At 34.3% G+C, this 21,775-nt stretch overlaps 2 protein-coding genes across 2 annotated transcripts; both read left to right on the top strand.

Moving 5' to 3' along the window:
- Window positions 706-3,449, top strand: LOC104706620 (cytochrome P450 86B1-like). The gene is made up of 2 exons (XM_010422816.2): window positions 706-2,221; window positions 2,713-3,449. The coding sequence occupies exons 1-2, from the start codon at window positions 956-958 to the stop codon at window positions 3,136-3,138; spliced, it is 1,692 nt and encodes a 563-aa protein (XP_010421118.1). The 5' UTR covers window positions 706-955; the 3' UTR covers window positions 3,139-3,449.
- LOC104706619 (serine/threonine-protein kinase-like protein At5g23170) lies at window positions 10,224-11,539 on the top strand. The gene has a single exon (XM_019228993.1). It carries the CDS (start codon window positions 10,317-10,319, stop codon window positions 11,334-11,336), a length of 1,020 nt encoding a protein of 339 aa, XP_019084538.1. The 5' UTR covers window positions 10,224-10,316; the 3' UTR covers window positions 11,337-11,539.

The raw sequence follows: 21,775 nt of genomic DNA, 5'->3' as shown, positions 1-21,775 counted from the left end.
CATGCTGTTGTTTAATAATTTTGCATATTGATCTTCCAATTTTTTAGTACCTTAATTATAACTAAAATTTAGCCATCTACTTTCTCTAATTATACCATTATAAAAAATTCAAATTAGTGATAATAAGATACCCCGACGAGAAATTATCATTAGTTTTCTATAGAGATGATACCTACATTTTATTTTGTTTATCGGGAATATACAATTCATTTAACTCTCTCATAAGAATAAAAGAAGCAAACGTGGACGAAAGCAAAAAGCTAAATTATAGTACTCCCTCCATTTCAAAATATAGAATGTTTTAATTAAAACACGCAGATTAAGAAGTCTTTATTTTTAATAAGTTCAACCAATTAGAAACAATACTGCATAATATAAAATACTAAACTAATCTAAAAGTTTGCATAAAAACTTGAAAACATCCTATATTATGAAACAAAAAAGTTCTCTAAAACATCTTATATTTTGAAACGGAGGGAATATATGGTAAGAGTGAGAAAATAGTATTATTAATTTAGGTTACCCATCGCCAACAACCTCTCTCATTTGGTCAAAATAAAGTTCTTAACTCTATTTGTTTATGTAAACCCCCAAACCTAAATTTTTATAATGTAAACCCCCAAAAAGGTTCGACCTTTGGAATTCTCAAAAACGGAAGCAAAACCCCAAAAGAACCCTACTTATAGTGAAAGAAATGTTAACAAAAATATACACGAGAATCAAAGAGGAGCCACTTGAGAATATAAAGTTCACAGTTTTTGTCTGCTCACCAAATCAAACCAATTTCTCCTGAGAGCCAAAGTTTTTTTTTTCTTGATACCCACAAGAAACTCATGCAACATTTCTTCACCACCCACTAGCTAACTAACGACTTCCATTGTTATTAATCTCTCTTAACTCCTCTGTTGATTCTTCATTTCCAAGATTCACTCTCTATCTTTTCACTTTTGTCACAATGAGTTTCAATTCTTCTTACAATTTCACATTTAATGACGTTTTCTTCTCTTCTTCTTCTTCTTCTTCTTCCGGTGACCCTTTGGTTTCACGGAAGCTGTTTCTTTTGAGAGATGTTCAGATTCTTGAGCTCCTTATTGCCCTTTTCGTCTTTGTCACTATACATTCCTTGCGCCAGAAGAAATACCAAGGTCTTCCCGTGTGGCCGTTTCTCGGGATGCTTCCCTCTCTAGCTTTTGCCCTTAGAAGAAACATTTACGAGTGGCTATCAGATGTTCTCTGTCTTCAGAACGGAACTTTTCAGTTCAGAGGTCCTTGGTTTAGCAGCCTTAACAGCACTATTACCTGCGACCCAAGAAACGTTGAGCATCTCCTCAAGAACCGTTTCTCTGTCTTCCCTAAAGGTTCTTACTTTCGAGACAACCTCCGAGACCTCTTAGGAGATGGGATATTCAACGCGGATGACGAGACTTGGCAGAGGCAAAGGAAAACAGCGAGCATCGAGTTTCATTCAGCCAAATTCAGACAGTTGACCACTCAATCTTTGTTTGAGCTCGTTCACAAGAGGCTCTTACCTGTTCTCGAGACTTCGGTTAAGAGCTTGTCTCCTATAGATCTACAAGACGTCTTGTTGAGGCTAACGTTCGATAACGTATGTATGATTGCTTTTGGAGTCGATCCAGGATGTCTTGGTCCTGATCAACCTGTGATACCCTTTGCAAAAGCGTTTGAGGATGCTACTGAAGCCGCGGTTGCGAGATTCGTCATGCCTACTTGCGTGTGGAAGTTTATGAGGTATCTTAATTTAGGAACAGAGAAGATGCTAAAGGAGTCAATAAAGGGTGTAGATGATTTCGCTGATGAAGTTATCAGGACGAGGAAGAAAGAACTGTCTCTTGAGGGTGAAACTACGAAGAGATCAGATCTCTTAACGGTGTTTATGGGTTTGAGAGATGAGAAGGGAGAGAGTTTTTCAGACAAGTTTCTTCGTGATATCTGTGTGAACTTCATACTTGCTGGGAGAGATACTTCTTCGGTGGCTCTGAGCTGGTTCTTCTGGTTGATAGAGAAGAATCCGGAGGTGGAAGAGAAGATCATAGTGGAGCTATGTAAGATTCTGAGGCAGAGAGGTGACCATGGAAATGCAGAGAAGAGAGATTATGAACCTGTGTTTGGACCAGAAGAGATTAAGAAGATGGATTATCTACAAGCTGCTTTGTCTGAAGCTCTCAGATTGTATCCTTCAGTTCCCGTGGATCACAAAGAGGTAACTTTTAACTAAATGTGCTCTGTTCTTTTATTTGCTTTAACAAGAAACCCGATTTGAATTTATTTTGTTTGAATAAAATTAAACTTTAGAATCAACTACTTACTGGTTAATGGTTATATTATGGTTCTTTTTATGAATATCATAAACATAGGATAAATAAACCCTTGGTAACTAACATTGAATTGTAAAAACTAAAAAAAACTCTTTCAAAAAAAAAAACATAAAATCCCATTTCTGTTTGTTTTCTGATTTCTATTATAGGTTACCTAATGTGTAACCAGATAAAGTTGATAGTATGAAGTTCTTTTTAAAAAGAACCATTTTGATTTCTTGGTAGCACACAAGAATGTAATGTTTTGTTGTTTCCCCATGAACCTGACGACCAACTCAATCAAATTAAATTTTCTATTATATTAAACCAATCACCTCGCGCGTGAGGTTACTATAGTGCTGCTGAAATTTATTTATTTTTTGGTAATATTATTCAGGTTCAAGAAGACGACGTATTTCCTGATGGAACAGTGTTGAAGAAGGGAGAAAAAGTTATATACGCGATTTACGCAATGGGTCGGATGGAAGCTATTTGGGGAAAAGACTGCCGTGAGTTTAGGCCAGAGAGGTGGCTAAGAGACGGACGGTTCATGAGTGAGTCGGCATATAAATTCACGGCCTTTAACGGCGGTCCACGCCTTTGTCTAGGCAAAGATTTTGCCTACTATCAGATGAAAGCTACGGCGGCCTCAATAGTTTACCGGTACAATGTGAAGGTAGTGAATGGTCACAAGGTGGAGCCGAAGTTAGCACTCACAATGTACATGAAACATGGTTTGATGGTGAATTTGATCAAAAGGAGTGTCTCCGAGATAGATCAATACTGTGCCAAGTCTATTATTGATGAGGGTTTTATTAATTAGTTGTTTTAATGTTTGAGATTTGTTAATTGATTAAGTTAATGACCATAAGAAGATTGTGTGCTTCTTTTTGGTTTACTTGAATTTTCCCAACTATGTTTTTTTTTTCCTTTTTTCAACTTGGTTGTTAGATGATGGTGTGATGTGTATATATATTAGTCTATGGGTTTGTGTGTATGTGCAAATGGGGAGGAAGTTGAATGGTTTATATATAGACCAATTATGCGTCATTGGTAGGAAATTAGTTGGAGGGGCTTGTAATATGATAGTAATAAATTTTTACTTGAAAATTTAAATAAAGTTATTTGGCACAATGATATTGTCTATTAGAAATTTAGAATCAATTTGGTAAATTAGCACTTTTGAAATTCTAAAGTATAGTTTTTCTGTATACTACTAGTATACGTTTACGCATGTCGTTGAACGGTGAGCGTCCATACCAAATCAAATACGTTTCCATATAAGTTAAACAAAGTCACGTCGCAATAACGTTTGCATGTGTCTCTCTTATGACCTCTGCCACTTTCAGAAAAAGGCCAAAGAGTTATGAACAGTATAAAAAGTGTATTTCACTAAATAAAACCTAAAATGCTTTTTTCATTTTGCATGTTTCTCTGTCAAGGTTCTGGAGATGGTGACTTCTTCAGAATTTTTTATCTGGCTCCTCTTGCTCACTGCATTTCTATGAGTAGAATTTTTATCAATTCAAGACTTTTTAACTTACCTTTCATTTATTTTTGTTTCCGATTGGGTGCAGTCTAGGTGTAGTTTATTGATTCAGCTCTTCAGTGGATGTTACTGATTGATCAGTGCTCACTTCTCAAGAACTTTGTTTGTATATGGATCTTGTGCCTTTCTACGTGAATATGCACTACAAAAAATCAGGTGTGTATCATTTATTTTGTATCACAAAACTAAATGAAGTAAATTTAAATTACTTATTTTCAAGTGAAGCAAATAAAAATGATTAACATCGATTAGATCATTTGATGTTATAATTATCTAATTTTACGTCAGTTATTTATAATTGATTCAGTTTCAACTAGTTTGTATCACTTCTTTTAAATTGATATAAAATATATTTTTATATCATTTAGATAATTGATGTTTTTTTGTGTGGATCAAATCACTTTTAGAAACGATTTAAAATTTACATCAACTAAAAACTGATGTTAAACAAAATTATATTGCAGTTCACATTCAACCTCGAGACATGTATGACATGGGCGATTCAGATGAGGTGGATGATGAAGTTGATCCTCTCTCCACTAATATTTCATAATCTCTATATAATTTTCACAAACAGAGAGTCTCCACGAGAGAGTCGTGGTTTGGTTTGAATTTTTTTTTTGTTCTTGAACAATTTTTTTATTCTGCTGTTATGTTTTTAAGGTTTTTGTTGCGTAAACTACATGTTTTGATAAATTAATTTGTTTAACTTTGCTATCTAAGTTGCAGACCGCATATTTGCTTTGCATAATTTGGTTCTCTAAATTGTTTTGGTTTTTAAGTCTAAGGCTGCTTTGTGAAATTTGTTAGTTAGATAGTTAAGATCATATGAGATCTAGGATATATGTTAATAGGAATATCTCTGGAATATCTCTTAGTATAGATATGATTCTATCTCCACACATTGTACTCTATATATACCTTTCTATGTCGAAAGATAATCTCCATGGAGTTTCACTTATAACAAAATTGCAGGCTTTGCTTTCCTAAGTTATAAGTTTTATTTTTGGTGAATGAGGTTTTCCTGAGTATATATATATATAGTTCCACAGGGAAGAGTTCAAGAACAATAAGAAGACATTTAGTTTCAGGGATTTAACTCTATATGAATAATTTGTATTTGCAAATTTTTGTTGTCTAAGTTGCAGGTTTTCTTGTCTAAGCTATAGAGTACAGATTTTGGTGAATTAATTTGCATAATTTCGTTTAAGTTTGAGACATTGCAGGTTTGTCTGCACCTTGAAAAGAGTCTGAAAATTTGTTTGAGTTTTTTGGTCTTAGACGATCTGTTCAAGTCATTTTTATTAAAAGTGAGCTACTATGTACGACACTAATGTGTTTGATACATGATGTCTTTCTATCACTTTTAATAATTTGAATTAATTTTTAAGTTTAAGGTTTAGCTTGAGACATTATATATAAATACAATGATCGAGATTTTAATAAAAAAATAGTGTAGGTTCTGATTCTTATCAAATTGTTCGATATTGTTAAACAAACTACCTTATTCCTTAAATTAAGGACGATTTATTCAATATGGACTAAATTAGTTATTTTCTTTGCGTATTATTAATAATATTGTTAATTGAGGTTAATTAAGTAAGCTAATTCATTTTTTTTGTCATTATCTTTACCAAGAATCGAGTTTTTTTTTAAATTTAACATGAACTTATAAAACCTCTTCAAATAAAAATTTATTTGGCGAAAACAAAATTTCAGATCCCACCCACTTAAATTTTGTCTCAAGCGCCAAACTATTAATTTTTACTATATATCGAAATGATTAGAGTTAGGGTTTATAAGGTAAATCTATTTGGTAGAAACTGCTGGCAGAAAAACAGAAGACGTAAATCTGGTAGAGTTAACTTGTTTTTTTTTTTCTTTTCTAGATCCTGCTTACCTATTCTGTAGTGTCTAACAAGTTTTTTATTTTATTTTTAGTTTACGATTGATGATGGATTCAAAGACACAAGCACCTGAAGATTTGTCACAGTTGGAAACTGATTACACGATGCCTCCTCCACTTGCTTCTGAATGTAAAAGTTTCAAGTGGAAAGTACAAATCATAGGTAAATCTGATTAACACTGACCATTATTTTTTATTAAATCATTTATATATATAGCTCTTGGATCTGTTAATAATTTTAAGTTTTCGACCAAAGCTAAAGAGATCAGGTATTAATATAATGCTAGTTTTTCTACGTTAATTTGTATCTTTATAATTTACTTTATCAAACTAATTTAGGCAAGAGCATGGGCTACAAGTTTTCCTGCAGCTTTTAAGAACAAACCAAATCCACCTTTGACAAACACACCAAGTTTGCCTAATCCTAATCAGGTAAATAGTATTCATATATTAATTTAAAATTTCAGATCCCACATTTTATATAATATATATATATATTTTTATCACGGAATGGACGATAGTGCAAATGGATATTCAAACAGTGGAAACAACGTTAGAGATATATGATCACGGAATGGACAATGGTGCCCATGGACTTAGTTTTACAATGTTTTTTTAGCTGCTTTGCTTTATTTATGTTTCATGGATTTACAAGATGGATGATTTATGTTATTTATTTTCTAATTTATGTTTAATATATGGTATTTTATTTAATTATTTTTGGTTTTAAATTTTTAATTTGTAATCTTTTATAAATCAATTAAATAAGCTATTCTTAAGTTAAAATTCAATTATTAATATGAAAATAATAATATTCGAATTAGTTTTTAACAGAATCATTAATGAAAACTGACAAAGTTACCATCAATTATGTACAAATGATAATAATATCTCAAATCGATTAACGCAAATGATACAGTTACTAAAATCACTTAAGAAAATTGATACTACTTTTTACTTCTAATATTTGAATCGGTTATTGTCAATGATACAACTAGGGTTGGGCATTCGGGTAACCCGTTCAGGTTCGGGTATTACCCATTCGGGTTCGGGTAAATGGGTTTAGAAATATAGAACCCATTGGGTGTTTTTAGATATATGGGTTCGGTTCGGTTTGGGTACTATCGGGTTCGGGTCGGTTTGGGTTACAAATTTTAAAACCTGATTAGTGCCCGAACTACCGGGTACCCGAAAAATAATTTTAGATAAATTTTGACTTATGTGACAAAATATTTTAGATATTTTGTTTATTTTTGATATTTAAGTATAAAACTAAATGAAATATTTAAAATTATAATCATAATTTTGGAGTAATTGCATTATATTAATGATAAATATTATAAATATGTTTATATATTTGGGTTTAATGAGTACCCAAACGGGTACCGGGTATTACCCGATCCTAACCCGAACCCACAAATATTAAAAAATAGAACCCAATAGGGTTTTATAGGCAAACCCGTACCCAACCCGAACCCAATTTTTCGGATCGGGTTCCGGATTGGATATTCGGGTACGGTTTTTATGCCCAGGACTATATACAACAATTAAAATCACTTCAAAAAATTGACACCAAAATAACATCAATTACGTACAAGTGATATTAATAGTACAATCGGTACTTGAAACTGATGCAATTATTCTAATCATTTGTGATAATTGATACTGATTTTAAATCAGTTTAACTAAATGACATAAATACTAACATCACTTAAATAAAATGATATAAACGTTGACATCAATTTTAAATAAATGATATATATTAACATTGATTATAATAATCAATGTAAATATTTGAATATTAGCATCGGTTTGATATAAACTGATATAAATTATTAGTGATGCAAATTATTTTTGCATCACTTAAAACTGATGCAAAAATAGAAAATAAATGATGTAATACACACTTTTTTTGTAGTTATGCTGTTGACATAGCATTATTATTGTCGGAGTAATTTTGTATTTACTTTTCTCTTTTGTTTTGATCATCATTCACATACTATTTTGGGTTGAAAAACAATGTACTTGGGTCTTAGTAGAAGCTGAGAAATTCACTACTCACAAAAGAAATTTGTTTACTTTTCCATTATGTTAACGTTAGTCGGTATTTCTCGTTCCCATCTCTTTTATTCTTTTATACTCTATCAAAGATGAGGTTATCGTGACAATTTAATTTTCAGGTATACGACATTCCTAACCGCAAGTATTCGAGACAGTTGATAAATCTGACTCAAGTTCAATAGAAGGATTAATTTGCCAAAGTGGCTTCAACTACTTTCCCAATGGATCCGGTAAAAACATGCATTGGATCGGAATGACCGAATTTTAGACAAGATGAAAAATCGTGTTGCACAAACATTACAGTATAGTGTATAAGAGCGCTAAAAACATAATGTTTGAATGAGAAGTAAACGTTCGAAATGGTTAGTTTGGAAAACTTACAATTCTGACTAAAGCTCAAATGTTACACTTTGGAAGTCAGAGGAAAACTCAACCGGATATGTATTATACTGCATATGCCACACTTTCTTGGCCATTTGCTTGTGAGTGGTCCGCGCCCTAGGAGAGCTGGTGTATTCAATACTGCTACTCCCACTTTCTTGGCCAGTTGCTTGTAAGTGGAGCCCTTGTGGCCATCCTAGTTCCATTGGTAAACAATATTTGCTTTGAAATAATTAAGATATATCAATATTGGTAAACATGGGAGCACCTTCGGCAGACAGGACAGAGAACGACGTGGGCAGATGGGGTCTGGTTCCCTAATCCCACGCCAAAGTTCTCCTTCATCGCTTGGTTAGCAACTCTCAATCTCCTCTCCACGGGGGATCGAATGTTGCGATGGAATCCGCAGAGTATTGTATCTTGCCCTTTATGCAGTGAGCCGCAAGAAACGCGTAATCACCTATTCTTTACATGCTCGGTTTCAGCTGAAGTGTGGACTGGTCTCACATCCAAGCTTCTTGCAACTAAATTCACCACCGACTGGGACACCATCCAGACTCTGCTCGCTGATAACACTTTGGGAAAATCTGCTCTGTTCCTGGTCCGCTACACATTTCAAGCTTCTTTGCATTCTCTTTGGAGGGAAAGAAACAACCGTCGACATGGAGAACCGGTAGTATCGCCAGCTCTCCTAGTTAAAAGACTTGATAGGCAAATTCGGGACCGCCTCCTCTCCCTACAAGGCGACAACAGAGTCGCTGGATACATGGAACTATGGCTAGCGACGCGTTGAGTCAGGCTCTTTTCACGTAGCTTCTCAAATGTAAAATCAGAATCACTATCAAACGTTTAACTATAGTTTGCATTTGATGTAAAACAGTTTTTTCGAATAAATTTTACATTTTATTCAAAAAAATAAAATAATAATAATTAAGATATAAGTCCATAGCTCAATATTTCATTATTATATCCATCTTTTGATATGTCTTATTTTTTTGTATAGAAATGTAATCAGAATGTATGCAGTTTGTTTCGACTGCATACATCATCAGACCTGAAAATCTGTTACATATTCGAGAAGAACGTGGAACAGTTGCGTTTGCGGAGACTTCCAATATTCTGTAAAGCTGATGGTAAGCCATACTATATTGCTTTCTTAGTCTTTGAGTCTGAAGGTTATTAAAGGTTATTGCAGTATTCCTAGAAGCATTTTCATCGGTTGAAATATTTCATATTTTTAAATTCTGATTTTAACGAAGGTTTCGGAAGTTTCTGAGAACGTAATAGGAGAGATTTTTTTTTTCTTTTCTTTTTTTCTGTATTTCTAAAAGAACTGCGCTTAATGCTTAAATAGACTCTACAAAAGATCTAAAAAAATCTATACAAATCATATCTACATCTAACTTATCTTGGCCCTAAATGAGACGAACAACTTCTTGTTCCGTAGAGTGAGGAACAGACTTTATAATCCGCTGATATCGATAAGATATGCTCTAAGTCTTTGAGGCTATATTTAAGAATATGTTTGTTATTCAGTCTTTTTGGTGATCATGATCAAGAGCTTCAACAATTCAGCTGCTAGCAAACTGAAGAGTAAACAATCATGAAAATTCATGTAACGAAGTCCAAAAATGTGTCTACTGTTTCATTCACTTTACCTTATTTTGGTTAGTTAAGAATTGGAACTTTACTTGTTTAATCTCTGGCTCTGCGACTCACTTTTCTCCGGTCACCTAAACGTACCGGTTAAAGAGGTTAGGCCAACAACATACGAAAAAAAAAAAAATTAATTAACATAGGGGACTCAGCTTTTAACATTAAACTTTGAACCCAACTATCTCAAAAGCATGTAAAATGTCCGAAAGGAATATGAAAAAGCATGATTATCATCATCACTGATATTAATAAAATAAAACGTACAATGTAAAAAAAAAAAAAGAGGAAAAAAAGCTTTATATTCCTTTCTTCCTTTTGCTTTTCTCAATAATTTTCGAATTATATAATTTTGATAACTTTATTCTTTTACACACATACACATACACATACACAATACATATTAAATCCTCTTCTGATCAATCTCTCAGATTCAAACTCACAGTCACAGATGAAGGAGTTTGATTACAAAGAGCTCGTCACTGCCACAGATCAATTCTCTCCTTCTCAACTCATCGGTAAAGGTAGCCATGGCTATGTGTACAAAGCCCTTCTTGATCATGATCATCACAAAGTCGTAGCGATTAAAACACCATCATCATTACCATTGTCTCCTTCATCATCATCATCGTCGTCATCCTCATCATCATCCAAATCAGAACAAACGAAGACACTAGAGAACGAGATCGACGTTATGTCGTCACTACCTTGTAACCAACACGTTTTGAGCTTTCTTGGCCATGCCGAGAAAAAGCTCATGGTCGTCGAGTACATGCCAAACGGATCACTACACCACTTATTACACGTGTCAGCTTCTCCTCTTCCCACTTGGCTTAAACGCATCGAAGTCGCCCTTCAGATCGCTCGTGCGGTTCACTTCCTCCACGGCAAAGGCGTTATCCACCGTGACATCAAATCGGAAAACATTTTGTTTTGTTCGAGTTGGGAAGCGAAGCTTGCTGACTTCGGACTCGCCGTCGATTTGGAAGAAGGTGATAAGATGAGACCGGCGCCGGCGGGAACTATCGGATACTTAGATCCGTGTTACACGTCACCGGAGAATCTTAGTACGAAGACTGACGTTTACAGTTACGGCGTCGTTTTGTTGGAGATATTTAGCTGTAGAAAAGCTATTGACGTATCTCGTTCGCCGTCGTCGATAGTGGACTGGGCGGTTCCGTTGATCGACGGAGGGAGGATCGGAGAAATCTGCGGAGGAGGAGGATCGGATGTTTTCCGGGGAATGAACGTTCGGTTGCTGAGGGTGGCGGCGAGATGCGTTTCGGCAGACGTGGAATCACGTCCGTGTTTAGGGGAGATCACGGCGGAGATAGTGGCGTGTATGGCGGAACCGTTGAAGAGTTTGCCGTTATGGATGAGCGTTTTGCGTCGGGTTGTTAGACTGAAACGGCGGAAAAAACTGTTGAGAGAAACGCTGACGTGGCCGGGTCAAACATGCCGGGTTTGGTGACACTTCTTATTAATTACAAAAGAATCAATCCTCCAACTCATTTGGGTATATTATTACACACCTCCAAATGGTAAGATTTATCGTTATTTTTAAATATAAAGTTTGAAAATTTTAAAGTGAAGAATTACTTTAAATTATCGTAGAATCCCATTTGGACTTTTTAAAGAATAAATACAGATTATTTTGAAAATTATAATATTTTGAGTAGAATTTATTTTGTTAAAGTTTAAAATATTTTATATTCTATAAACTTAAAAATAATCATATTTCATAAAAATTTAAACAAATATGACATAAAAATAATAGATGTTCAAATCATAAACGGGGAAAACGATTAGTTGTTTAATTTGTGCCAAAATTGTAACATATATGCTCAACCAAATCAACTTTTCATTATTGATGTATTGTTCGATAATAAACACGAATTTGAATGTCCATCATAAAACTGGGATTTGTAGGCATATCTGTAGAGTAAATAAAATTCATTCGTAAAGTTTTGTTTAATTCTGCTAGTGCAAATTCTGATACATCAAACTGAGTGTATCAATCTCGTTCGTATTCTATTATCATATTGTGCAGTATGATACATACTCTCATAATTTTTCATATTTTTATCTTATCTCAAATAATACCTGAGTTTTTTTGAAATAGCAAATTGTGCTTGCAAGATTCCAAAAGCACACTCAACATCTTTACAGACATCTTTTTGATAAGCAAATAAAGATGCTTTCGAGTCTTGCGAAATAGGAATAGATTGGATAAAACTTGTCCATTTTGGATAAACATCATATGTGAGATAGTAAGTCAAATAATACTCGTGTTCGTTGACAATGTAATTCAATTTTGAAACTCGAATTTGTAATATATCATCAAAAACTGGTGAGCGATCACGAATATTAATATCATTTAAGGTACCTAGAGGTTCAAAAAACATGTGCCATATCCAGAGATTTTGTCAACCTACAACCTCTACAACGGTTGTTGGTTTTCCAGATCCATGTGTACATTTCCCTTTCCAAGAGGTAGGGCAATTCTTCCACTTCCAATACATACAATTGATGCTTCATATCATCTCATGAGAAATCCGTGTATCTCTCCAATATTGAGTAGTCATTGAAGATCATCCAGTGTGAGTCTTCTTAGGTACTCATCTCCAAACGAATTTATGATTCCTTCAACAAAATGTTCCAAGTATGAAATTTTAGTGCTTTCACCAAGCCGGATGTTTTCGTTAACCTCATTAGCCCGCACAACCATATTCTATCATACAAATTGGTACTGTAAAGTTTTGTAGTCCTCATAGACTGAAACCTTCCAATAGCATCTTCTTTGTTGAAAGAATAAAATTTCAACGGAGAGTTGAACAACAATACACATGAACAAGAGCTTGTTCATTCTAATACGACGTCAAAATATATAAGAATGATATGTTGCATTTTTACTTAAATAATCTTTCCATAAGCAGTTGTATTCTTGTTCACGTTCTCTTTCAATATATGCTCATTTTTTCTTTAACTTGGTTGCTTCTTCACGATCACCATAAGCAACGAAAAGATTTTCGATGTTTGATCGAGAACTTGATCGAAGTTTTTATCCATTGTTTCATCAAAATTATTACAAAAAGAAGATGCTATTTTTGCTTATATTATATATAATTCTAATAAAAAGGTCATGGGAAATACAAAGCACTACTAATTTGGGATAATATTTGTGAGAAATATAACAAAATAGTTTTGTGATAATTTTGTGTCATATTTGTGACTTATATAGAAAAATGTGATTTGTATAACAAAATAATATTTTAGTATACAATCATTGAAAATGTTTGTCGTGATGGTAGATTAAAACAAAAGAAGAGCAATGCAAAGCCACAAAATGAAAGAAAAAAATATGAGAGATACCAAAAGAGAGCATCTTTTTTTCTTCTTTTTACTTTGTATGGCTTTGCATAACATAACATTTTCTTTTGTTTAAAAGTAAATTTGTATATCATCTTCTTTTGTTTTTTTCTACCCACACCACATGTTTTCAATGATTGTACACCACAAATATTGCTTGTTATACGTAACACATTTTTCTATATAAGTCACAAAGTATGACACAAAAATTATATCAAAACTATTTTTCTATATTTTTCACAAACATTATAAAAAACTAAGATTCTCTATATTTTCTTTTTCTAAATCTCCCAAATTAGTCTTTCCTTGTTTTTTCTGGGACCTCTTTGTTAGAATTAGATTTAACCAAAAATGGTATATTCTTTCCGTAATATTTTTGCCGAAACGATGGATGAACGGTTTGATCAAGCATTTGAAACTCTTTCAGTTGATCATGATGATCATCAAGAAGCAACCAAATCAAATAAAAAATGAGCCTATATTGAAAAAGAACGTGAACAAGGACACAACTGCTTATGGAAATATTATTTTAGTGAAGATGCAACATACCCTCCTTATATATTTCAATGTTGTTTTAGAATAAACAAGCTCTTGTTTATGCGTATTGTTGATCGAATCTCTATTGAAGTTCCATTCTTTCAACAAAGAAGAGATGCTATTGGAAGGTTCGATCTCTATGGGCTAGAAAATTCTACAACATCAATTCGTATAATGACTTATTGTTGTGTGGCTGATGTGGTTGACCAACACCTCCGGCTTGGTGAAATCACTGAGATATCATGCTTGGAACATTTTGTTGAAGGAATCATAAATTTGTTTGGAGATGAGTACCTAAGAAGACCCACACCAGAAGATCTTCAACGACTACTCAATATCGGAGAGATACACGGATTTTCTAGGATAATAGGAATGATCAATTGTATGCATTGGGAGTGAAAGAATTGCCCACTTCTTGGAAAATGTAATATTATAAACATGGATCTCGAAAATCAACAATCGTTTTAGGGATTGTAGCTTGACAAGATCTCTGGATTGACACGCATTTTCTGGACCTCTAGGTACCTTAAACGATATCATATTCTTGTTCGCTTACCAATTTTTGATGATATATTACAAGGTCGAGCTTCAAAAGTGAATTATATTTTCAACGAACACAAGAATCATTTGACTTACTATCTCACATATGGTATTTATTCGAAATGGACAACTTTTATCCAATATATTCTAATTCCACAAGGTCTGAAAGCATCCTTATTTGCAACCTATCAAAAAGTTGTCCATAAAGATGTTAAGAATGCTTTTGGAGCGTTGTAAGCTAGATTTGTTATTTTAAAAAGTCCAGCTTTTATTTGGGATAAGGTAAAAATATGAAAGATAATGAGAACATGTATCACATTGCACAATATGATAGTAGAAGACGAACGAGATGAGTCCATTTAATTTGATGTATCAAAAATCTCACAAGCAGAATTAACCAGAACTTCACAAGTGGATTTCACGTATTCTACATATATGCCTTCAAATCTTCGTAATATGATGGACATTCGATCGAGTTTATGATCAACAATTGAAATCTGATTTGGTTGAGCATATATGACACAAATTTGGCATAAGTAAAAATTAGAACTAATCGTTTTTCCCGTTTTTTGATTTATATATCTATTTTTAATATGCTTTTTTTTCCTCCAAAGTAAAATATATTGATTTAGTAAACGTCATTACACAGAGTTTCAAGTAGTCAAAGTGGCTTCATTACGGAATCAGCATAATACACTTTATTAATACAACCATACTTTGCTAAAGCATTTGCTACGCTATTGCATTTCCCCTTTGTAAATGTAAATGAAACTTGACTAAATCTTGACGCCCACATTCTAATATCTTGCAAGAGATTCCTTAAGGAAGCATTTGACTGTTGTCCATTAACTAGTTTGATTAACACCTTGCAGTCCCCTTCAAAAACAATTGATTGATATCCTCTGATCCAAGCCTGTTGTAAAGAAATTAAAAGCCCTTGTGTTTCAGCTTCTAATGGGGATCCTGCATAAGTTAGTTTAGATGCACCCCACACAAAAGATTCTCCTTGATGGTTTCTAAATATCCAGCCACATGTGCCTTGTTTAGAGTGATCATCATATCCTGCATCAAAATTGCATTTTATTGACGAAGATAATGGTGGTGACCAAAAGTTTCTGCTGTTGGTGACATTATGTGTTGTGATACTAAGAATTTTGTGTCTCTTAGCAGGTCTCAATTAACCTAATGCAGTGTTGTACAAAAGGTGTCAATCCAAATGAGAAACTTTACTAACAATCGAGATGCAATCAAGCAGTCACAAGTTAAGCCAAATTCAAAATGAGCTTTTGTCTAATAACCTTGAGTGAACGAGATGCAAGAACAAAATGAGTTTGCAGAACAAGAGCTAAAATGCAATAATAGAAGAGAGCAAAAACAAGCTAAACGAGCAGAAACAAATGAGCGACCTATTGCAACTAAAACAAAGAACAAGCTTAAAGATGTAGAAACAATCATATAAGTAGAGGCCTTAAGGATGGGGTTATTGATTTCAGTGGAGTCTTTTAATCTACCTAGAACGCCTAACAGAACATAATCAAGCTATCCCTAGACAACGAACATCACAACTTAGCTAATTCAATCTCTTGTTAGAAGCTACTCGGACTCAATCACTTCCAAACCTAACTCTCACTAGAGAAACATGATTAAGCTAGCATGACAAACAAGTTCATTCACGTCAATAAACACCCTAGACATCCAATCTCTTAGGCTAGGAATGCAAATCTCTGGTATTAGTTTGTTCAAGCATCCCATGGAACACCTTTTGGGTGCTGAGATGCTTAAGATCTAATCCCAAATGATCAGTAAGAAATTAGCAATAAGAACACTAATCAAGAAGGGAAATCAAACAATCTAAGCTTAGGCATCCTATTTGACTAAGATTCTCCACCTTATCTATCCCATCCTCAAGAACCCTATTTCACTACTCAAGAACAATCATCATCAAAAACCCAGAAAACCCAGAAAACACAGAATTAAGCATGACTAGATAGATAAAGATGAGATAAACAATTTTGCCGAAGAATTCAGTTGCAAAAACTAAAAGGACTAAGAGATATCTTGATTACAAACTTATAAACGTTTTGGTGGCTGCCTAAAAACCCTAGGATAAAAGCTATCTCTCCTGAGTAAAGACTTAAAAAGAGTATTTATAGCAAAACATAGAAATCTTTAAAACATAAAACGACAAAATAAAAAGACGGTTCAGGAATCCTTCTCGGACGCGTCTTCAGAACAAATTCGGGACGTCGGTTTTAAGAGCATCGATCGAGTCATGTGAGAATTTCGATCGAGTCGCATCTTGGACGTTTGATCGAATGATGGCTTGAGATCGTTGATCGAGTGGCAGCTTGAAAACTTCGATCGAGAGGCAGCTTGAAATGTGTCGTATGGGAGCTGCTGATCGAGTCGCGTCTTGAGGGTGCTCAGGAGCCCTCCTGGGACGTCTTGGTCGAGTCGCTGCTAACATGTCCGATCGAGTGGGATCTTCTTTGTGTGCAGGTCGAGTCGGAATTCAGAACATACGTGCATCCACTAAAACGGTAATAACTTTTGAATCACGGCTTCGATTAGCTTGAAATCAACGGCATTGGAAAGATGACTCAATTCTATACAACTTTAATGAAGACGTCGAAGGCTGAATCCAAAGTAAAACCTTCACTCGACTCGATCAAAGACGTGGAAGGTTGGGTCGCGTTGGGTAGTGTAGATCGAGTCGCTGGACTGCTCTCCTGCTCCCTGTTTGCTCTTGATGGTTTGGAAATCTCCTAAAATATCTGAAATAACTCCAATATGCAAGATTCATGCAAGACCAATGCAAAACTACCTAAATATGTATATTATGCAAAAGAGACGAAAAACAATGCAAAACAATGAGTTAAGAGAAAATAATGAATGAGAAATGCATGATGAAAGAGTCTAAAATATCATGTTGGTTCCTTAGGTTGTAATGTTTATACCCATTCTTTCGTTTCCGATTTTGCCATGAGGATTGTTTTGCTTGGACTTTCGCGGAAATTATTGAAAACTAGATTGTTTCTTGCTTTCCAAATACGCCATAATAGACAAAAAGGTAGAAGGGAATCAAAGATGTCTGTTGTTTGAGATGATAGAGATATAATTTGAGAAATTGTCTCTTCTGCAGTAGATGGAAGTTGGTTGATGTTTAATAGAGCTGTGCTGGAAAGTCTCCATGCCATTATAGCGAAAGGGCATGAGAATAAAGCATGGTGATCTGTTTCATCTGCTTGGTGACATCTTGGACATGTAGAGGCAGTATTCATTCGCCTTGTTCTTAATCTTGTGTTCACAGGTAGATTTCTTGAGACAATGCACCATATGCTTTATCTTTGGTAGTATCTTCAATTTCCAGATCTTATTTTTTAGCTCCACTGATCCATGAGGTATGGAAGCTATTACACCAAGGTCAAACGGGTAATGTGTAGTAAACCAGTATCATGTTTTAACAGTTTAATCCCTGATTGAGAATAGTTCCAAATAAGCTTATCTCGGAGCCTTGGCCTTTACATTTTCAGCATCCCGGGCTCCATTCGCCCTTCAATCAATAAATGGACCACTAAATAGAAATAGGAGTCGAACCGGTGACGTGGTTCATATTCAGGATTAGGTTCATCCCTGTAAAAATTGGTGTTTTCAATCTGAGATAGATGAATTTTCCGGACAAACTCATGCTCTGCTTGCGGAATTAGTGAGGATAGTTTCTCTTGATCCCAAGATCGAACATTACCAGTTGTGGAGATATGAATTTTGAGTAGTAGTGAAGATTGTGGTGTTAAAGTTTGAAGTGGTCTAGGAGGATGAGCGTCAATGAAATTGTCTACTCCAAGCCGTATTGTATTTCCATCTCCCACAATATACCTAGCACCTTTCTTTAAAAGATCTAAACCGATTAAGATAGAAGTCCATCCCTAAGATTGATTTTTCCTAGACCGAGCATCGAGTATTGAGTCATATCTGTAATATCTGTTTTTCATAATACGAGCAAACAGAGAGTTTGGATATTGTATGAGTCTCCATGCTTGCTTAGCTAAGAGAGCATCATTGAATTTTGCTAGGTCTCTGAATCCCAAACCTCCCTATCTTTTTGAAAATTTTAGTTTCTTCCAAGCAATCCATGGTATACCTCGATGATTTAAGTTTTTTCCCCACCAAAAGTTCATCAAGAGTGATTCCATCTCTGAAGTAATTCCCAACGGTAACTTAAAAATAAGACATAGCATATACATGCATAGATAAAGCTACTGATTTAAGCATGATCTCTTTTCCTGCAAGAGATAATTTTTTTGCAGTCCATCCACAAGTGTGTTTTTTAACTCTATCAACAATGTATGCACACATCTCTTTTTTCTTCCGACCAAACTGTTCCGGTAAGCCGAGATACTTACCTCCTCCTCCATGATTTGGAATGTCGAGTATTGACTTAAGTCGAGATTGAGTAGTCCCAAACACTCTGCTTCCAAATGTTATCATTGACTTTGAAGTGTTTTTTTTTTACCCAAATAATACTCATAGATATCAAAAACATCTTTCAATGCTTGACAGTTTTTTCTATTGGCTTGACAAAAAAAGAGACAATCATCTGCAAATTATAGATGTGTGATGCTTGGAGCACCATTACCAATTCGGATTCCTCGGATATCACCTTCTCGTTCTCTAGATGTGATTAGGGACCCGATTGGTAGGTGACTTTAAAGTCTTTAAAAAATATTAAAGTCTTTAAAGTCATTTATTCACACTTTTTTGATTTTTATTTTTTTTTTAAGTTTTCAAAGCCAATTTTTTTTTTCTTTCATTGATTTCTCAGATTTTTTAAATCTTCAAAACCAGGCTTTAAAATAAAAAAAGTGTAAAATTTTTATTTTGTTTCTTTCTCATTCTATTTACAAGTTCTCCACAAGTTTACATGTATTTTTAACTATTTTATTTTTTATAAATTACTTATTCTCATTTTTTTTTTTGAGATCCATTTCAATAATAATTATTTTTATTTGCATTATCATCATTAATGATAGTGATAAAGAGTTTTTGAAAAAAAATTGTTCATATTTGATTGACTTCCATTTTAAATATTTATTTTATCATAAATAATATTTATTTTTTCATTAAGTTTCTACATGAGTTCATTTCTAACATAATTTATATTTATTATTAATATATATATTTCAATGATAAAAGTAACAGCTTAAGCTTTAAATTTCCTGAGTTAAAATAATTCAATTGACATAATTATAATTATAATAATAATAATAATAATGATAATAATAATAATAATAATAATAATAATAATAATAATAATAATAATAATAATAATAATAATAATAATAAATAACAGTTACAGTTTTAAAAATTATTGGTAAACAATCAGATTTTAACAATTAAACTTTTTACAGTCAAAGCATCCACAACCAAATGCTCTACAGCTAAGATTTAAAAGTCAAAGTCTCTACAGCTAAAAGTAACAGCCGTTACCAATCAGGGCTTAGATGGCTTAAGATGTCTGAACATAGAATGAATAGATAAGGTGATAAGGGATCACCCTATCTAATACCTCTCGTTGGTTTAATATGTCCATATGGAGCACCATTGATCAGCACAAAGTAATTAGGAGAGGTTACAACTTCCATGATCCAACTTATCCATCGATCACATAAACCAAATATCTTCAAAGTCGTTTCGATGAAGTTCCATTGCACACGGTCATATGCCTTACTTACATTTGTCTTCACTGCCATGTAACTTTGTGATACACGTTTTCGGACTTTCAGAGCATGCATAACCTCATGTGCGATCATCACATGCATTTTCTTGGATAATGCGGCCAGGGATAAATGCCGCTTGTGCATCTGAGACAATGTCATTCAGATGCGGTTTTAGTCGTTGAACCAAACATTTATAGAATATCTTGTAGAGGACATTTCATAAAGCTATAGGTCGATAGTCTGTTAGGGTTTGTGGATTTTCTATCTTTGGAATCATGCATATGTTAGTATGTTTTATGCTAGACTTCATGTAAGAAGTGTCAAAGAAATTTCTGAATTCTTTCTGTTTATCCATCTGGGCCTGGTGCTCGGTCATCACCAATCAAACATACAGCATTATAGATCTCATCATTAGTAAAGGCTTTAGTTAAAGTCTCATTTGCTTCTGTCGAGATTCTGGGTGTAAAATCCGCAAAACCCGAAGGTGAGACATGGTGATTTGAAGTTGAATAAATGTTGGTGAAAATTATTCAGCATGCTCTCCTATCTCCTTATCACCTTGATAAATAACCCCTTGATCATCTTTGATAGAACTTATCCAATTTCTATCAAATCTTGTTTTTGCACAAGCATGGAAGAAACTTGTGTTTCTATCTCCTGAAGTCATCCACTGGTTTCTGCTTATTTGTTGCCAATGTTTTTCTACATCACTATAAGCTTTAGTAAGAGCATCTTGGAGGTTTGGGATTGTCATTCGAACATCAGGAATTAGGCTCTCCATTGTGTAGTTTAGCTTTGCTTGTATCACCACAATTTGTTGCTCGGAGTTTAACTGGTTGGTTCGCTTTAAGTTCGCCATCACCTGTCTGCAATTCCTTATTCGTTGGTTGATTGGTATGTCCAAACAATCATTTCCAGCTAGCCACCCTGCCTTAACTGTTTCATAAAAGTTCGGTACATCCACCAGTCGTTTATCAAACTGAAAAGTCCAATGTTTGTGTCTTGTGACATCCCTTATGTCTAACAGGATGGGTTTGTGATCCGATCCTGCAAAGTCTAAGAAAAGGGTCTCTGCATTTTGGGAAACTTGCAGCACCAGAGGAGTTAAACATGGCTCTATCGAGACAACAATGAATAGTATGAGAGTGTCGTTCTCCAACCCATGAGAAAGGGTTTCCTTTTGAACGGATATCTTGTAGATCACAAGGTAGAGATCATGTGTCTAAAGTCTCTGAAAGTCCATTCTTCTCGTATTGGTCCTCCTATCTATTCATTGTTAGATATTATCTCATTAAAATCACCAATGAGTAACCAAGGTGTATTGCGTGTATGTGAAAGTTGTTCTAAACGCTCCCATAGTTCGTATCTTTCATTTTGATTGGGATGTCCATACACATAACACAAATAAAACATAGTTTTATTATAAGAGATCGAAACATCAATGAGTCTCTCATCCTAAGAAATCAAGGATAAAGACACATTGTCATTCCAAAACAAAGCTAAGCCACCACTCCTACCTTGAGGCGGCTGTATAATAACGTTTGGAAATCCTATATCACACTTAAGTTTAGTTATTACATTAGATTGGTTTAAAGTTTCAGAGAGGAAGAGAATATCACACTTATTAGTATAACATAGTTTTTTAAACGAGAAATAGTTAGCTGCGGACCAATGCCTTGGAAATTCCATGAGAGAATCTTCATATTGGATCTATTGGGGGGGGGGGGGGTACCGGCCCCCACGCCTC

The sequence above is a fragment of the Camelina sativa genome, chromosome 8, assembly GCF_000633955.1.
Source record: "Camelina sativa cultivar DH55 chromosome 8, Cs, whole genome shotgun sequence".
In the NCBI taxonomy this organism is placed as follows: Eukaryota; Viridiplantae; Streptophyta; class Magnoliopsida; order Brassicales; family Brassicaceae; genus Camelina; species Camelina sativa.
Note: the sequence above shows the minus strand (reverse complement) of the source record. Positions and strands in the feature narration are given on the sequence as shown.

Coding starts and splice junctions, on each gene's coding strand:
- LOC104706620 (XM_010422816.2), top strand. CDS start 956: ATGAGTTTCAATTCTTCTTACAATTTCACATTTAATGACGTTTTCTTC. Junction 2,222..2,712: donor TTCCCGTGGATCACAAAGAG/GTAACTTTTAAC, acceptor AATATTATTCAG/GTTCAAGAAGACGACGTATT.
- LOC104706619 (XM_019228993.1), top strand. CDS start 10,317: ATGAAGGAGTTTGATTACAAAGAGCTCGTCACTGCCACAGATCAATTC.